The sequence below is a fragment of the Equus quagga genome, chromosome 6, assembly GCF_021613505.1.
Source record: "Equus quagga isolate Etosha38 chromosome 6, UCLA_HA_Equagga_1.0, whole genome shotgun sequence".
NCBI lineage: Eukaryota > Metazoa > Chordata > Mammalia > Perissodactyla > Equidae > Equus > Equus quagga.
In genome coordinates, this window is record NC_060272.1 from 5,905,415 (window position 1) to 5,921,651 (window position 16,237).

Consider the following 16,237-nt stretch of genomic DNA (forward strand, 5'->3'; position numbering starts at 1 on the left):
TATTTAATGGGAAAAAAAACTCCCCACTTTAGATGAAGGAGGGAAAAACATGGTGTGTCAAATTTATTTTTCTGACAAACTGCTTGTTATTTTATCTCTGAAACAACATAAAGACAAAATATTTAGAACTAAATAACAAAGGAACTTGCTACATATAAAGCATCTGGGATGCACTAAGAAGGACTCAGGAGACACGTTACAGACTCAAGGTCAACAAAATCACCAGAAAATATGAAACAAACATTCCACTCAGAAAGTCACAAAAAAACAAAAAAGAAAAGAAAAATTCAAAGAAAGTCAAAATAGGGATATAGCAAAACTGCAGAAATCAGTAAAATAAATAACATAAACGTGATAAATGACAACAAAACAAAAAAATTGATTTTTGAAGATTAAATAATTCTCACAGGCAAGTTTCAAGGAAGACTTATCAATGACATTGGGGCAGAGGCATGAATAAACAACACCAGGAATGAAGAGTTGTCAATCTACAGCTGCAAGAGACTTTGAAGGATTAGAAAACAAAGCTGTGATTTAGTTGGTGAATACATTTAAAATCTTAAAGTGGACAATTTTCTGGAAAATATAAATGACAAAAAAGAAGCAAAATAATCTGATTAGACCTATAAACTTTAAAATAATTAGTATACCCAAGTCAGTCTTCCCTCCACCTCCCCAAAAGATTTTAGGGTTTTCACCAGACATTCAAGGCACACATCATCATCATTATCGTAAATAATTTTAGAGAGAAGAAAACAGAGAAAGCTATTCAGTTTACTCTTTAACATAAACTTGATAGCAAAGGATTGTATAAGAAGAAAAAAAATAAAATCTCATCTCACTAATGAAAATAAATGCAAACATCCTAAATAAAGACTAGAAAATTGAATCTAGTACATCATAACCAAATAGAGTTTGCACTATAAATGAATAATTATTCGATATTAAAAAATATACATCAATACAATTTGCCACATGCGTAAAGAAAAGGAGAGAATTGCTACAATAATCCTTACCTATTAAGGTAAAGGAAAAACACTGGATAAAACTTAGCAGCCATCCATGATTGAAAATACTTAGTAAAGATTATGTACCGGGACTCTAAGTAAGCAGATTACTTACTGGCAAATATTTACAGGTAGTACATTAGTTTGGAAACAAGACTAGAATATCCACTATCCCAATTATATCAGCAGTGCTAGCCAATGCAATAAAATAAGAAGAAGAAATGAGATATGATACGACAAAGAGAAAAAAGACAATTATGATTATTTACATTACAAAACAGTAAGATATTCCACAGGAACATTATTAGAACTAATAAGAAAAGTCAGCAGGGTTTCTAGATACAAGATCAAGATATGAAATTCAACACTGAGTGTCCCAATAAACAAATTAAAATGTAATAGGAAAATATCACTCATCAGAACAACAAAAAGCACAAAGCATGTAGAAAAAAAATCAAGTAAAAACATGCAATAAATTGATTAAAAATATAAACATTATTTAAGGAATAAAATATACATGAATAAATAGAAATAAATAGAAATATATATTTGTGGAAGAGAAAGATCAATAGCCTAAAAAGGCCAATTCTCCCCATGTTAACCTCTAAGTGTATTTCTGGTCAAAATCCCCGAAGAATTTTTTTATGGACTGAGTCAAAGTGGTTATAAAATTCATATGCAAAAGTAAAGATCCAGGGACAACCAAAACAAATAAGAAATATAAGAACTTATTATGAGAACTTACTTATTAAAACAATATATTATTGATAATACAGTTTTAGTCAAATAGATTAAAAACCAGGAGGGGGTGAAAAAGCATTTCTAATAAATGGGATAGGGATAATTGAATATCTGACTGAAAAATATAAAATTATATCAATTAATCATATAAATAAAAATAAATTCCTAATGTATTGAAAATTTGAAGGTTTTAGGAAAAAGTGTAAGATGACCTTGGAGGAGGAAAAGAATGTCTATGATGAGACCCTAAAGTCAGACGGCTCTGTATAACCAAACAGTTCTCACCGTGCATCCACAGGCACGTCACCACGGGGCAGTCAGAACCTGCACGGCAGCATTCAACCTCACTTGTAATCAGGGAAACGCAAATTAATGCTCTCCCTACGATTTCGCCACTAAATATGCGCCCCAGGGAAAATTCTAAACATATATCTCAGGAGACACTATAAGGATGCAACACTGTTTGCCATTGAGAAAAAAAATATAAAGAGTCTTAATGGTCCATCAAAAGGGAGATAGATGAGGATATTGTGGTTTCTTTGTCCAGGGGAATTAATGCAGCAGTGACAAAGAATTAGTTTGCTCTTCAGGTATCAATATAGTTAAATCTCAAAAACCGCGTGGAGGTAAAAAGAGAAGTGCAACAGAAAATGCATTATGAGAGCATTGCGTTAATTCTTAATGACTCAGAATGTTATCTATTTGTTATGAAAAACCATTATATAGACAAATAAAAAAACAAATTGTGGAACATTTACACAGAATTGATGATATTGTTCTCCATAGGGTGTGAAGGAGAGGAATCCAACTATGTTGAAAAACAAAAGGAACTTCAGCTTTTAGCTGCAATTGTCTATTTCTTTACGTTAATAAAAATTTGAAGCAAAAGTCACGAATGTTAATAATGCGAATTCTAAATAGTAGGTAAGTGAGTGACTTGACCATAACCCTTTGTACTCTTCTCAACTATGAAATCTTTTCCCCCAAAATAAAGACAGTTATTGAAGAAAGATATCATATGTTAAGTAGGGGGAAAAAAACTAGATAAGAAGTCTATTTTTATTTTCCCATAGATGCATTGCAGGTGTTTTAGTATTTCTGTGAGGCATTTGGGAATTAATAATATAAATTCATTTATTAAGAATTAAATACTTTACATTACAACTAAGATAATACACAAAATATCATTTTTCCAACTCTTAATTACCTATGAAGTGATGATCTAGAGTTTTAGATTATCTTTTTCACAGACATCTTTTTAAGTTGTAATATCCATTAAAGAGCTTAAATCTTTATAACCATTTCAATAAAGTCCTAAGGGACAAAGATGAAACTAATAAGTAGAGTAAACATTTGGTTTTTAATTGGACTCGTTTACACGTTCAACCCCCGAATGAGAAGCAAGTTTCACTTCTTCCCAGTTTTGTGTCTCGTCAATAAAGACAGATAATCTCTATGACCTTTTATGAACTCTTAACAGCAATTTGTAAAGTATATATCAAATGAGGGAGAGAGAGAATGAGATTTTAGTTAGGATTCTCAAGTGATCTTAAATACATCACATGGTCAGATGTTTTCCTGGGGAAATTAATTTCCAATTTTACTATCAAAATAACAGTGAAAAAACATTTAATTTCTAGACATGTTTTTCTTAATCTGCTTCTCTATCACCTAGTTAACCATTTAGATCACATCCTAGTTTATTTCAGCCTCAAAAAACCTGAGGGGCATTGAAAACTCTCACTGTGATTCCTTGAGCATTATGGGTGAGATGTGTGTGGTTTGGCAAAAATATTTAAATCAATCTTAACATTCTTCTGCTTTTCAATGGTCACTGAGCCATGCCCCACCCCATGCTGTCGAGAATCACTGCAGATCATCTCGTCAGTGATGCAGGTAGTCCCAAAGGGCAGACAACACTTGACTGTGGAGTCAGGTGACAATTACACAAGTTCTGTTCTGTATTTGGGGGCTGGGGGGCACACATTCTGAATGCATACATTCTGAAAAATCATGTTGCTTCTTTTCAATAAAATCCTCCCTAACCTTCTGACTCAAGAAGCAGGAGAAGGCCGCCTACTGTAACCCTCCTGTTGGAGGGAATGGTGGCAAGCCCTCCTCCAAAGCAGAGGTGACCTGTCTGTAAGGCAGCGTGGCGGGCAGCAATTAAGCTGTTATGTCCTTTTGAGATTTTCAAGTCCCAGCGAGGGACAGTTCTCATCATCTTGGATGCTCCTAATGGCTGCCACCCTTGGAGGAGATTAATCTTCAAACTCTTAACTCAAAGAGTTAACCTGTCCAATTGACATCATTTCCTTGCAAAAGATAAGACAAGTTATACTGTTTGTTTTTAATGAGAAAGATTGGCGCTGAGCTAACATCTGTGCCCATCTTCCTCCACTTTGTATGTGGGACACTGCCACAGCATGGCTTGATGAGTGGTGTGCAGGTCCCCGCCCAGGATCTGGACCTGTGAACCTCAGGCCATGGAAGCAGAGCACAGGAACTTAACTACCATGCCAGTGGGCTGGCCCCAAATTATACATTTTTTTTCTTTTTTGTGAGGAAGATTGGCCCTGAGCTAACACTTGTGCCAATCTTCCTCCATTTTATGTGGGATGCCACCACAGCGTGGCTTGACGAGAAGTGCTAGATTTGCACCCGGGATCCGAACCTGCGAACCTGGGCAACTGAAGTGGAGCATGCACAGTTAACCACCATGCCACTTGTCTGGTCCTGAAATTATATTTTTTAAGAACTATTTATAACTGTTATGGCTACATTTCAGTTCTTTTAAAAAGTCATAAGTTGCATGCATCTGACATAGTTTTTAAAAGCCTCTTGGTTAAATAATTTAAGAACAAAATAATCACACACACGCACACACATACACACACACACACCTGATTTGAATTTAGGCTTATGCATCCCGTGAAATACGCAGAGATGGTGAAAGGGCCACAACAGTGCTGTGAGCCCCTGAAACTCCAGATCCCAGACATACAATGCATTGCTAAAAACTGATTACACTTTGATAAAATAATAGTGTCCTAAAATCTAAAGCATACCAATACACTCCCAACTGCTGCTGTATTTAATAAGCAGACCAAGGGTTTCACAGTGAAGATGGGTAATCTTTTCTGTATCAGTAGCAACAAAACCTCCTGCATAGAAAGCAAAAAACAGTCTACAGATGGAATTTGAAAGCTGTCATAAGATGTTAGGTGAAGTATTTATAGGTGATCTGTGCAAATAGTGTAGGTATAAACCCTAACCCAGAAGACGTTTTGGATAGCTTGCCTGCAGTGCAGAACAACGCTTCCCACTAGCTCCATCGTCAGGTCCCCCAGAGCACTGTCAACTAAGTTTCTGATTTTCGGTTGCTAATGCACAAGATCCTTGACAAATACTCGATTACACCTGAAAACAGACTAAAAGTTATCTCACAAAATAGATTAACATACTTACTGTCATATTTGTGTTTTAAAAATTATGTTACTTATCTATTAGGAGGCATCTGTCTATGTTTTTAAAAATTACAGATTTTATCTAAATTTAGAAAGAATTTTTAATTAAAAAAAGGTCAACAACAAAATGATTATAAAGGAATATTTTGACTTAAAAATCCTCAAGACTTAACGGAAGATTGAGCCACATTGAAGGTATTCATTCAGAATTGATTCATTTCTGTAATCAACAAATTATACTACAGGTACAAAGAGTCTTTGTTTTGGAGGGGGGGTTTATTAATCCTCAGAAATTATATGGAAAGCTGTGTATGTGTGTGCGTGTTTATGCCATTTAATAGATTCTCAAATTGGACGTTGACCTAAAGAAGATGGAGAGACACCACAACCATGCATAAGGACGTTAAGTACTACCTGCCAGCGTCAATGAGAGACAAACGGAAGTCATAAGAAGTTTGGCTATCACTTCAACATAAACGGCAAAAATATTCTCCTCTGTTTAAAATCCTTGGAAATTCAACAAATATGTGTATATATACCACTAAATATTCAAAACTAATAATATATGAACTGAATTCTCAGTAGAACAAAACTAAGGAAGAATTACCAAATGAAAACTTAAATCAATCACATGTCCTCCGAACCCAGTTAATTCACCGTCCTTTCATTTCAGAGCACCGGGGTCAGGACCCGCCTCTCTGCCAGTCAGTAAGACCGTCTTCAGACCAATACAGATTCCCCAAAATGCTGATGTGGGATTTCTTTTTAAACCAGCCTGAAGAACTCTTCAAGGCTATCATTATTTTTCCTTATATGAAATATTTGTCCCCTCTAACTAAGAAAGAATAGCAAGTCTCACCTGATGAAAGAGTGCAATTTTTCTGAAGGTGGATATTAAATTGTTTGTCACGACTTATTAGTGCAGATTCTCTACATTCATTGAGATGCTAACACTCTTTGAAATGTTGTCAGATGCTGGAGAGGAATGTGGTCACCTGGTACAGTGATAGGACCTGAAATTTATGTTCTACTGGACATGTTCTTTTTTTCTCATTTCAGAGAATTAGTCTTTAGTTGTGGGACACCGGGAAGCTGCTTCCTCTGTTGACACTGCGATCTTTACAATGACCTCGACAAGACGGTTGGGGAACACACAGGCCATTTGGTAAATGTGCTTATACAAATCTTTCTGGACACCTAGGACACTACCTACTGACTAACAAAATCACTTTCCTTATAATCAAACTATGAGAATTTAGAAACAGGATAAGATGCAAAAAATATCCTACTGATGGTTTCAGAAATTAAATCATTGAGTTGATATGTGGATTTAAAAAAAAAATTTTAAGGAAAGAAGCTTCAATGGCTCTTTAAAACAGTCCAGGCTTCTCACTGATATATCTGTTTGATACTTTCTTCTGTTATGTAAACAATATTACAGTTATACTGGGTGGGAGAGGCAAGATTTAATAGTTTGAGAAATTTTGCAAGTGATATTTTTTCAACAGTCTTCTTTTCTCTCTCCATAATCAATCTCAATCTATAGATTAAAGGACAAAGACTCTAGACACTGCCTAGCATGGAGACCGCATGCCTCCCACGATCACTTTCATATTTAAAGCCCGGAGCCTTCATTCCAGCTTGACAACCTTCTCCCACCTGGTTCCAGGTGTCCATAGGATCCACATGTCTACACAGCACCAGTTCCCTGTTCGTCCAATGCTTCTTCTACTGGGTCCAGGCACCACTTACTCACCTGTCCACAGTTAGGAATTGCTGTCCTTCCATGGGATTTTTTTCCTCAGGGAACCCCTACTGATTGAGAAATATCATGTTTTCCAACCCATGTGGACCTTATTTTTGCAATAACGAAAGGCCACAACCTGTGCTCTGGAGCCTAGTCAGGCATTCTGCAAATGTGTCACAGTGTGTCGTAAGAGAAAGGAAAGGACTGTGGAAACCGATCAATGCGAACCCATTATCACTACTTATCACAAAGCAAGACTGAGCAAACATAGGGAACACCCCTTATGTGTTGGTAGTGTATGTGAAGAGTGACATTGCTATTTCTAAAAAAATAATTCCTCTATTTGCTACTCTCCAACTCAAACAAGGTTACTGAACCAAAATTAAATGGAAGAGAGAGACTATATCTTGGGTTTCCAACATGTTGTCCGTCTGCACTTTTTATAACCCTCCCTTCTCCTTAGATACACCACCAAGAACCAAGAAGCCTTTTTTCCAGCCACAGCCACGATGATTTTACAGTGAGTTAGGCATGGTGCTGAAAACCTCATGTGCAGCATTGCATTTATCCTCAGAGAAACCTGGAAGCCAACCCAAGTTGTCCAACCAGGTGTCAAAGGAAGAGGCGTGGATACATGAGAACTCACAACAAAAATGAGTTGAAATGAACCTTAGGTTTTGGTGTCAGAAGACATTTGGAGAACTATCCTAAGGTTTCTCTAACTCATTGAAGCTGAATGTAATTAATCACAAAGTTTTTCAATGTTTATGCTTAGGTCAGCTAAAATATTATAAGAATATAGTATAATATAAGCATACTTAAACAACTGAAGGCTCAATGACAATCAAAAAAATCTCCATATGTATGCCTGAAACTCAATTTATTGACCATATTATATTTACATGTCAAATTGTGCCTTCCAAAAACGTGGATTTCAGGACATGCAGACATAAATGAACAAATGAATGAACAAATAAAGTATATCTTCAACATCCCTCTATTGAGTTATCTCTTAAACTTCACCTTTTTATAACTCTCAGTCTATTTATTCTTAGGGTGTTTCCAATGGTAAAAAGGGCAATGATAAACAGGTTATATTTCTTAAATGTCCCCATATATAAACCATGGTATTCACAACTCATGATGAAATGAGTGGAAATAAACAGTAGGTTTTGCTGTCTAGAGACACTTGGAGAAGTCCCCCACAGTTTCCTAACCCCTCTGCCTGCCCAAGATGGTGTCAACCTGTGGGTGCTCTGCAGTAGTGAAGCTTGCACCAAAATTCTGATGAAGGCGTCAATTCAGGAAAAGATAATAATTTTAAATTTAACATTCATAATTCAATCTTGGGGATATAAGCATTGCATTATGAAACAGGTCCAATTTTAGAGGTTGTAAAATTATTTATCATTTTTTTAGAAAACTTAAGGTATTATTCATTACATTTTACTAAGAATCTCCAACCATTTATCTCATTTCAGAATCACACAGATAATATCCTTTATAAAAGTCAAATGCAGTTTAGAGCGTATCATTTGTTGAACAATTATAAAAAGTGGGTAACTGAAATGTCTGCGACCCCTCAAGTCTCTGTCCATTCCCAAATCCTTCTTGCCCTTAACCCAGAGAATCCTGGCCAAGAGGCACACCTGGGAGGGTGTGGGGACTCAAGCTACCTGTGGCGGGAGCCCATGTCTAATGGACTGCCCTGAGCCACAGGCAAAGGAGGGGGCAATGAATGCAGGAAGGAACCCCCTTCTCACATCTCAAGGGCTGCAGGAGGTGGGGTCCAGCAGAGGGAATCCATGAGGAAGCCAACAGAAGGGTCAGAGACAGCTATCTTCCTCTCTAGGGAAGCCCCCAGATATCAGCAAGCCAAGATATCCCTCCCTTCCTTGCTCCTGCCCCCACTTCCCACGGGAGCTGAAGGCACAGCCTACAGGCTGGGTGCAGAAGCCCATCTCATTCGCTTCCTGGAAGGCAGTCCGCTGCCACCACAGGCCTAACTGCGAGGGAGAGAGGAGAATGCTCACCATTGGACAATTTCTGTTCAAATACCAGATATTTGGGGATGTACAGATTCATAGAATTGTAATTTATTTAAAAGAGAGTAGAAAAGTCTTGGGACCAATCTATGTTTTTTCTCAGGGCCAGAAAAATATTATCCTCACTGAACAAATTTTAAAGGAAAGTGAGACAGAAAAACGTGTTTTCCTCATACCGAAAATCGCACCTGTTTAATATAGTGGTTCCTCCAAAATAAGTAATAATACCACTACATGTTTGAAAAGTTGTGAACAACCCTAGTTAGAAGGTTGATGCAACGAAAAAACAAACACTTTTCTTGTGGCCAATATGATATTGTTCATCACGCTACTTTTTCAGATCAAAGGTGAATTTAATGTGTCTCTAATTACCTTTTTCAAAGGTTTGTTAAGTTTATTAAGGAAAAGAACAAGAAATACTTAAGAACAAGCCTTTCCACTTTGAATGTTATATTAAAAACAGCCAACCAATATCACAAACGACTTCTATAATAATGAGGCAAAATAAACCATGGAAGAGTAGAGATATTAAGGAAATTTTGTCAGAATCCTCCCTATGTCATAAAATTTGTTCTTAAGGTGATGTTCTGGAACCCAGCAGTTAGACTCTGGAAAGGATCCTATTTAGAGCTACAGAGAGGTGCTTTGACAGAGAGGAGTCGACAGTCCCACAGTTTCTACACTGTATCTGCTATCACAGGACAGACAGGTGATGGAGCTCACTTAGGAAGAGGGAAAATCCTATAGTCCAGGATATTGCTGCTTCCTGATCAAATAGGCTAACTTAATGAGGAGAAGAAATGCTGCAATCATCTTAGTGATTCCTGAAAGGAACGAGCAGACCACAACACAACGTCTTCTGTCAGCAATGAATGAAGCATCTGAGGAAAGACTTCTCCTTAGGGAGAAGGGCCATACCCCCAGGAAGGGCCTGGACAGCATCCCTCTGGATTCACTGAGTAAAAACTGGCCAGTGAAGAAAGGAATAGAAGGTCAATGTCCCTAGTGTCCTTAGTGGTTGTCAATTTCCCACATACGAAGCTACAGGAATCTGCGTATGGATCTCCATATGGTTTAAACACTAAGCATGTTTATGCCTATGCTCATCATTGGGTGTCAGCTGACAATTCACAGAGGAGTTGGAGCCAAAAAATACTACCAAAATAAGATCAAACTTAGAAGTTATTTGATATTATTTAAAATCAGATTTTAATAGTTAAATATTATCAGTTTAATGTGAACACGTAGCAAGTTATGAATAAACCACAAGGGTATCCCACATATCTAGTGGTCTGACAAGACAGGTGCAGACATCTTCTTGACAACACTAAGGAAAAAGGCCAGAGTAACTCAGAATAGGAAGCCCAAAGCCCACCTACTTTACCGCATCTTTCAAGTCTGCTGACTGGACGTTAACACTCACATTTGTCAGGTGGAGATGCTCACGCCTGGCCCAGTGTTTCCTTTCATGAAGAGAAGCTCTGCCAGTTGTAACTCTCCTGGCCCCCGGTGGGGTGACCTATTCCACTGGACAGTGTGGGAGGTGACCAGGGCAGGCTGGCTCAGAGCTGCCCTTCGCTGGCCCCTCACGGAGCCGAGGCGGCCCTGCTCCTCCCGGCCGTGCTCGGGCCCTGCCCACCCGCGTGCCCATGGGGACACGGGCAAGTCAGTCTAACTGTGGGCGCCGTGGTCAGAGGCAGCTCCTCCCAGGAGAGCCATGTCCTGTCGTGTCTGCTGGATCACTCAGGGAACTGGTGTCTGGGCTCCCATAGGCCTTACCCCACAGTCTTATTTCTCAGTTGATTAAGAATTAGACATGAAAGTGAGTGTTATTAGGGAATCCCCCCAAAAGACCATGAAAGCCCTGAGTAAATTTGAACACGTGGGTATTGGAAGCAGCAGGTAGGGAACGGCAGCGACCGAGGGGAGGAGCTGGCAAGCAGGTGACAGACCCAGGGAGCGTGGAGGCAGCTGGCGGTCTGTCAGGGTGGGGAGAACAGGGTGAGGCCAGAAAGAGCACAACTGTGCTGGCCTTACAGTGGATTCTAATGTCTTACAATGATCACATTCTGATACAAAGTTAAAAGATATAAAATAACCTTTTCTTTAGGAGTCAGAAAAGTCTCAGAAAATAGTTAAAACACTAAAACTCTGATTATTATAGAGATTCTCAAAGGGAAGAGCATTGGAAGGGGGACTGAAGAAGCAGGCTGTGGTCCACGCATCCCAATTTCCTAGAGCCATTGTTTCTTCAACAAGAAAATGTGTCTTTTTAGCTGTTCAACAGGATTTCTTCTGAAGGTAATTAATATGCATACACTTTGAGAACAATGAAGTTTTAAACAAATAGAAGGCATTATATTATTATTATTATCATTATTCCTTTTACCGAGTTGGACCAAATCATTCTCAACTAAGCCTCATAAATAAAGTTTGAGTGTGTTTCAATTTCTGCACTAAATGTGGCCCTGGAATAAAAGCTGCCTGGCCAGTTAGTCCCCAGCCTGCGGCATCAGTGCAGGCAGCCTGCACAGAAATCACGACCATGGCAGCCAACAGGCTGGTAGAGGTCCGCTCATTACCCTTACTGACTCGACTTCGGCCAGGCAATCATGGCTACCGCTTTTGCTCATCTTAATTAACTAATCTTCAGCTTCTCCTGCATTATATGCCAAGATTTTCATCTAGAAGTGACCTATTTGGAATCTAGGTAGAAAAAATAGGATCTTTTTAAATCCAGGAAATGAATACAGCATTACAAGAACAAATATTTCCTCTGCTTCAATTTCACTTGTTTTCCCTTTATAACTTGTTAGTGTATATCTTATTCACATTTATTCTCTCATGCAAAATATACAAAAAAAATAATGTGGAAAATATTTCCCATCAACATTGAGTGCTTGCTGAACTTAAGCATGGGGATATATATTTTTTATATAATATTTTTTGACATGATTACATTTCAAAAAAATTAAGGATTCATAGGCAATGAAAGCCCATTCCAAGTTTATCCAAATTTTGAGACCTTTCTGTGACTTAGGAAATGGGTCTGTAAATCTGAAAAACCTTAAGCTTTCCATGAATTTCAATGAGTTAGAAATATTGCAAACATAACCTTTCTTTGCATTATTTCGGGATTTAAATTCAGGTTTGGGTGACCCATGGGAGAAATAGAAAGGAAAAAAATGGGAGTTACAATTCAAATAAGAATACTGTCTCTCAGAAGTTAAACATATAATACATTAATTCACTTCTAATTTCCCACTAATACCTATCCTTATTCATTTACTTAGTAAAGAATTTTAAAAGATGAGACTAACATCATAAATGTACACATTGACACAGTGGCAATATTCCTGCTGAAAGGGAAAGAATGTGTTTTCCAAGGTTTATGTTTGTATTTTTTTCTATGTGTGCGTTTAGTCAAAAATCTAGACTAGGCACAAGTTTTTTCACATATATAAATTTAAGGCTCTGTAAGATTTAAATGTCAAATGGAAATTTTCTAAAAGTTTCTGTGTGCAGCTAGATTTATATAATTTTTTCAGTCTACTTCAGCAGATCAGCCAATAGTTTATACAAGATTAATTTGGTAGATTTATCATATTAGTATCATTCTGTGAATATTCTTCATATTTAAAAGAAAATCACAAATTAATTGATAATAAGAAATAAAATCAAGAATCCTCCCCATATCAAATACTAAGGTATATCTGCTAAAATACAGGTGATGATATACCTACCCTCGAATCACAGACTCTATATGGAATATGCTGATCAATGTGCTGTGGGATTTTATATGTGTATATTTTAACGAGAATTTTAGTATCTCTTTGTCCTTGAAATCTTCTGAGATGTCTATATTTATTTAAAAACTTTCCCATTAATACTTGTTAGTTCTAATGTTTTCCAAGAAACTTCTAAAGGCAGTAATTTTCAGGAATTTGTTGAAGAAGTCTATATGGACAACAAAGAAATTCTCAAAAGGTTTTATTCAAAGACAAGCATACGTGTGAAGACTTCTGGATGCAATTTTGCTTTCAATGGCTTGCTCAAGGTCATTATTAGCGACAAGAATACTAATGAAGTTTTCCATTGATAAGATGCTACAGAGATCTATAATCTTTAGATGATCAAATGGCCCTGAAAAGCTACTGCTTAAAGATGATTAAGGCCATGAGTCAAAATGATTACCATAGAGACCCTTTGTCAATAATCCACAAAATAGGTGAAGAAAACAGAAAGAATTACCATCCGAAAAAAATCATCAAATTGGTTCTGAGAAAGACATGGGCTTCTCAACAAACTTAAATGCTTTAGCTATTCTTGGACTGCCTTCTTCCTAGATTTATAAATTTCTTATACTTCTTGGTACTCCAGGAGCCATATATATATATATATACATGAGAGACGATTTGATTAATTCATCAGTGTGTGTGTGTGTGTGTGTGTGTGTGTAGGAGGGGATTAAATCTCTCAAAAATAGTCAATAAAACTCTCAAGTAAAATCACCTTGTTAAAATAAAATGTTGTAATGCTGGTTTAACTTATGGGTCAGTCTGTACTATGAAGCATCCTTAAGAGTGAGCCTTTTAAGTTGGCCATGAAGGAATAACACTGAGGACCAGGCATCAACCTACCTGCTGTGCTCGTCTTGACCGTGGAGGCAGCAATTCATGGTATTCACCAAAAAGCTAAACAAACGACTGTACAGGGACTTGGCCAGGAGATCCCGGTAAAATTCAGCCATCTCTATAGTATGTCGCCGAATGATCGTGTCTCCTGAAATAGTAGAAAGGAGAGGCGGCATAAGAACAAGGTTTCCTTCATTTAGAAGCAAACGAAACTATATCTTCTACTTATCCCTCATACCTCTGTATAGATCAAAAGATGTTAAAAAATATATTATGGCTCTAATAAATGAGGTCTCTGTCAGTCATCACATAACATGTTTCTGTAAAATGAGTGTCGTATACATTGCAATCTTATTTGCTACAAATGTTGACCATAGCTTTTGACCTCGATGCAGGCTGTGTAATTTCCTTTCAGTTAGGGAGCCGATTCTTTGCAGGCTCCTCCTAATAAGTGTTCTGATAACAGCTCACTGGCTTGGATATTGAATCATCCCCAAGGCACTGGGTAAACCTGGCCATCTGGAAAATTAGTCATATTTTAAATATTTTCAAGGAAATGATTTAGCTAACCAAAATGCGAGTCAGGAGTTTGGGAACAAGATTGAGCCCTAAGGTGGAAATTTTTATGTCATTCTCAAAGAGATGGTGATTGAATTCTTGAATGATAAGATTTTTAGAAGAGAATAGACTAGAGAAGAAACCAAGAAAAAAAAAAAACAAGTGAGGATGATTTGGAGTTGAGCCTATGACAGCATTTATGCTAGAGAGTCAAGAGGAAATGGGAAACTGCTATTCATATTCTGTGGCACTGGCTGACCTGGCCAACCATTGCAACTCAGGCTGAGCAGGGAGTCAAGTTATAGGACGATGAGCATGTGAAATGAGGGTCGAGTAAGCTGTCCTTCAGTGGAGGCACAGGTCAGGAAGAACCGCTTCTGAGACAGGCTGAGAGAAAAGGAAAAAACCAAAGCAGCAGGTAATGAAGAGTCAGGGAGTTATAAGTTCAAGGCCATCTGGATCAACACAGGGTGGCAGTGAAAGCAGGTGCACCGTCTATGATATTATGAATTGAGGTCTCTAGAGTGAACATGATCGAAGGGTTTTGATGGGTCACCAACATGGCGGATGAGGAAGCAGAGCAGGACAGGGTAAACAAAAAGACCCGCATGGGTTAAATTACAGATATTAATGGTGAGTTCAATTTTTCTTTAAAGAGTCATGAGAAATCATAATGCATTTGGAGAACCTCAAGAAACTTAATGTGGTTGGATGCAAGGGCAGTGGTAGGAAAATGGCTAAGAATGAAGCAGAAAAGTTAGTTATGGCCTGAATATTAATAAAGGACCCCTTATGTGACCCTGAAGGGATGAGATTTACTCTAAAAAAGTTGGAGTATCTTTGAAAGATTGTTATCCATGGATGAAAATCACATTTGCACTCAGAAAGATTATTCCTCAAGCAGTGTTATAAAAAGGTAAAATGAGATAAGGCCAGACAAAAGATTACCAAGGATGTTCTTGCCATAATCTAAGGGAGGAATGATAAATTAAGGCAGTGGCAATGGAAATGAAGAGAAGGCAGTAAGAATCAGAGATAGGAATGGAGGAGAGCTGACATGTGTCTGATGTACTCAGAGGAGGAGAAGCAAGAGGCGTCAAAAATGACTTTGGGGGCTGGCCTGGTGGCATAGGGGTTAAGCTCACGTACTCCGCTTCGGCAGCCCAGGGTTCCCCGGTTCAGATCCACAGCATGGACCTATGCACTGCTTATGAAACCATGCTGTGGCAGGCATGCCACATATAAAGTGGAGGAAGATGGGCACAGATGTTAGCTCAGGGCCCATCTTCCTCAAAAAAAAAAAAAAAAAAAAGAATGACTTTTGGGCAGCCGAGTGGAGATAATCAGGGATTCATGAAATCTGGTCAGAGAAGAGAAGTCTAAACATGAGGCAGAAATGCTAAGCCACGCACCTAAATACCTGCAAGTAGGTCCAATAGAAACATAGGCAAGAACAGTGGTGATGGAGAGAAGAAAGATCAGATGGACAGTGTGTCCTCAAAATCACAGTAACGAAGAAGGTTGGTGAGGCAGTGATTTAAGGAGAATAACCAAAGAGCACGGAGGAAAACCACTCTGCTTGCCCAGTGAACAGAGATGTGTATAACTTAGGATTCACCTCGGGCGCCAGATAGCATTAGATTCTACTTCCAAACATGCCATTTACTAGTGATCTGACATTCAAAGTTACTTAACCTCTTTTAAACTTAGTTTTCTCATTTGTTAAAATGGAAATAGTTATGCCCACTTCATAGCGATTTGTAAGAATTTAAAAATTCCAACATTTATGCACTTGGCACAATTCCCGTCAGTTCATAAGTGCTCAATAAACGGAAGCTATTACTATGACTGATGAGGCAGAGGAAAAGGATGCTTTTCATTGGGGAGGGCAGCATGGCGCCACATAGGCAATGGAACCAATGTTTTAATTGAATAAATCCTCTTGGATTGATGACTTTATTTGTCTAAAATGACTGATTAGCTAGAAAAGGTGACCAGTTAATCAAAATGGTCTCTATAGAGTGTAAAGAGTTTACAG

The 16,237-nt window shown here is 37.9% G+C and overlaps 1 protein-coding gene across 1 annotated transcript in view; it reads right to left on the minus strand.

The window, feature by feature from the left end:
* The window catches only part of MYO16 (myosin XVI), a 450,985-nt gene that overhangs the window by 201,626 nt on the left and 233,122 nt on the right, over window positions 1–16,237 (minus strand). The window contains exon 19 of the mRNA XM_046664745.1: window positions 13,648–13,789. Within this exon, the coding sequence (XP_046520701.1) occupies window positions 13,648–13,789 (142 nt within the window). The remainder of the gene's footprint in view (window positions 1–13,647; window positions 13,790–16,237) is intronic.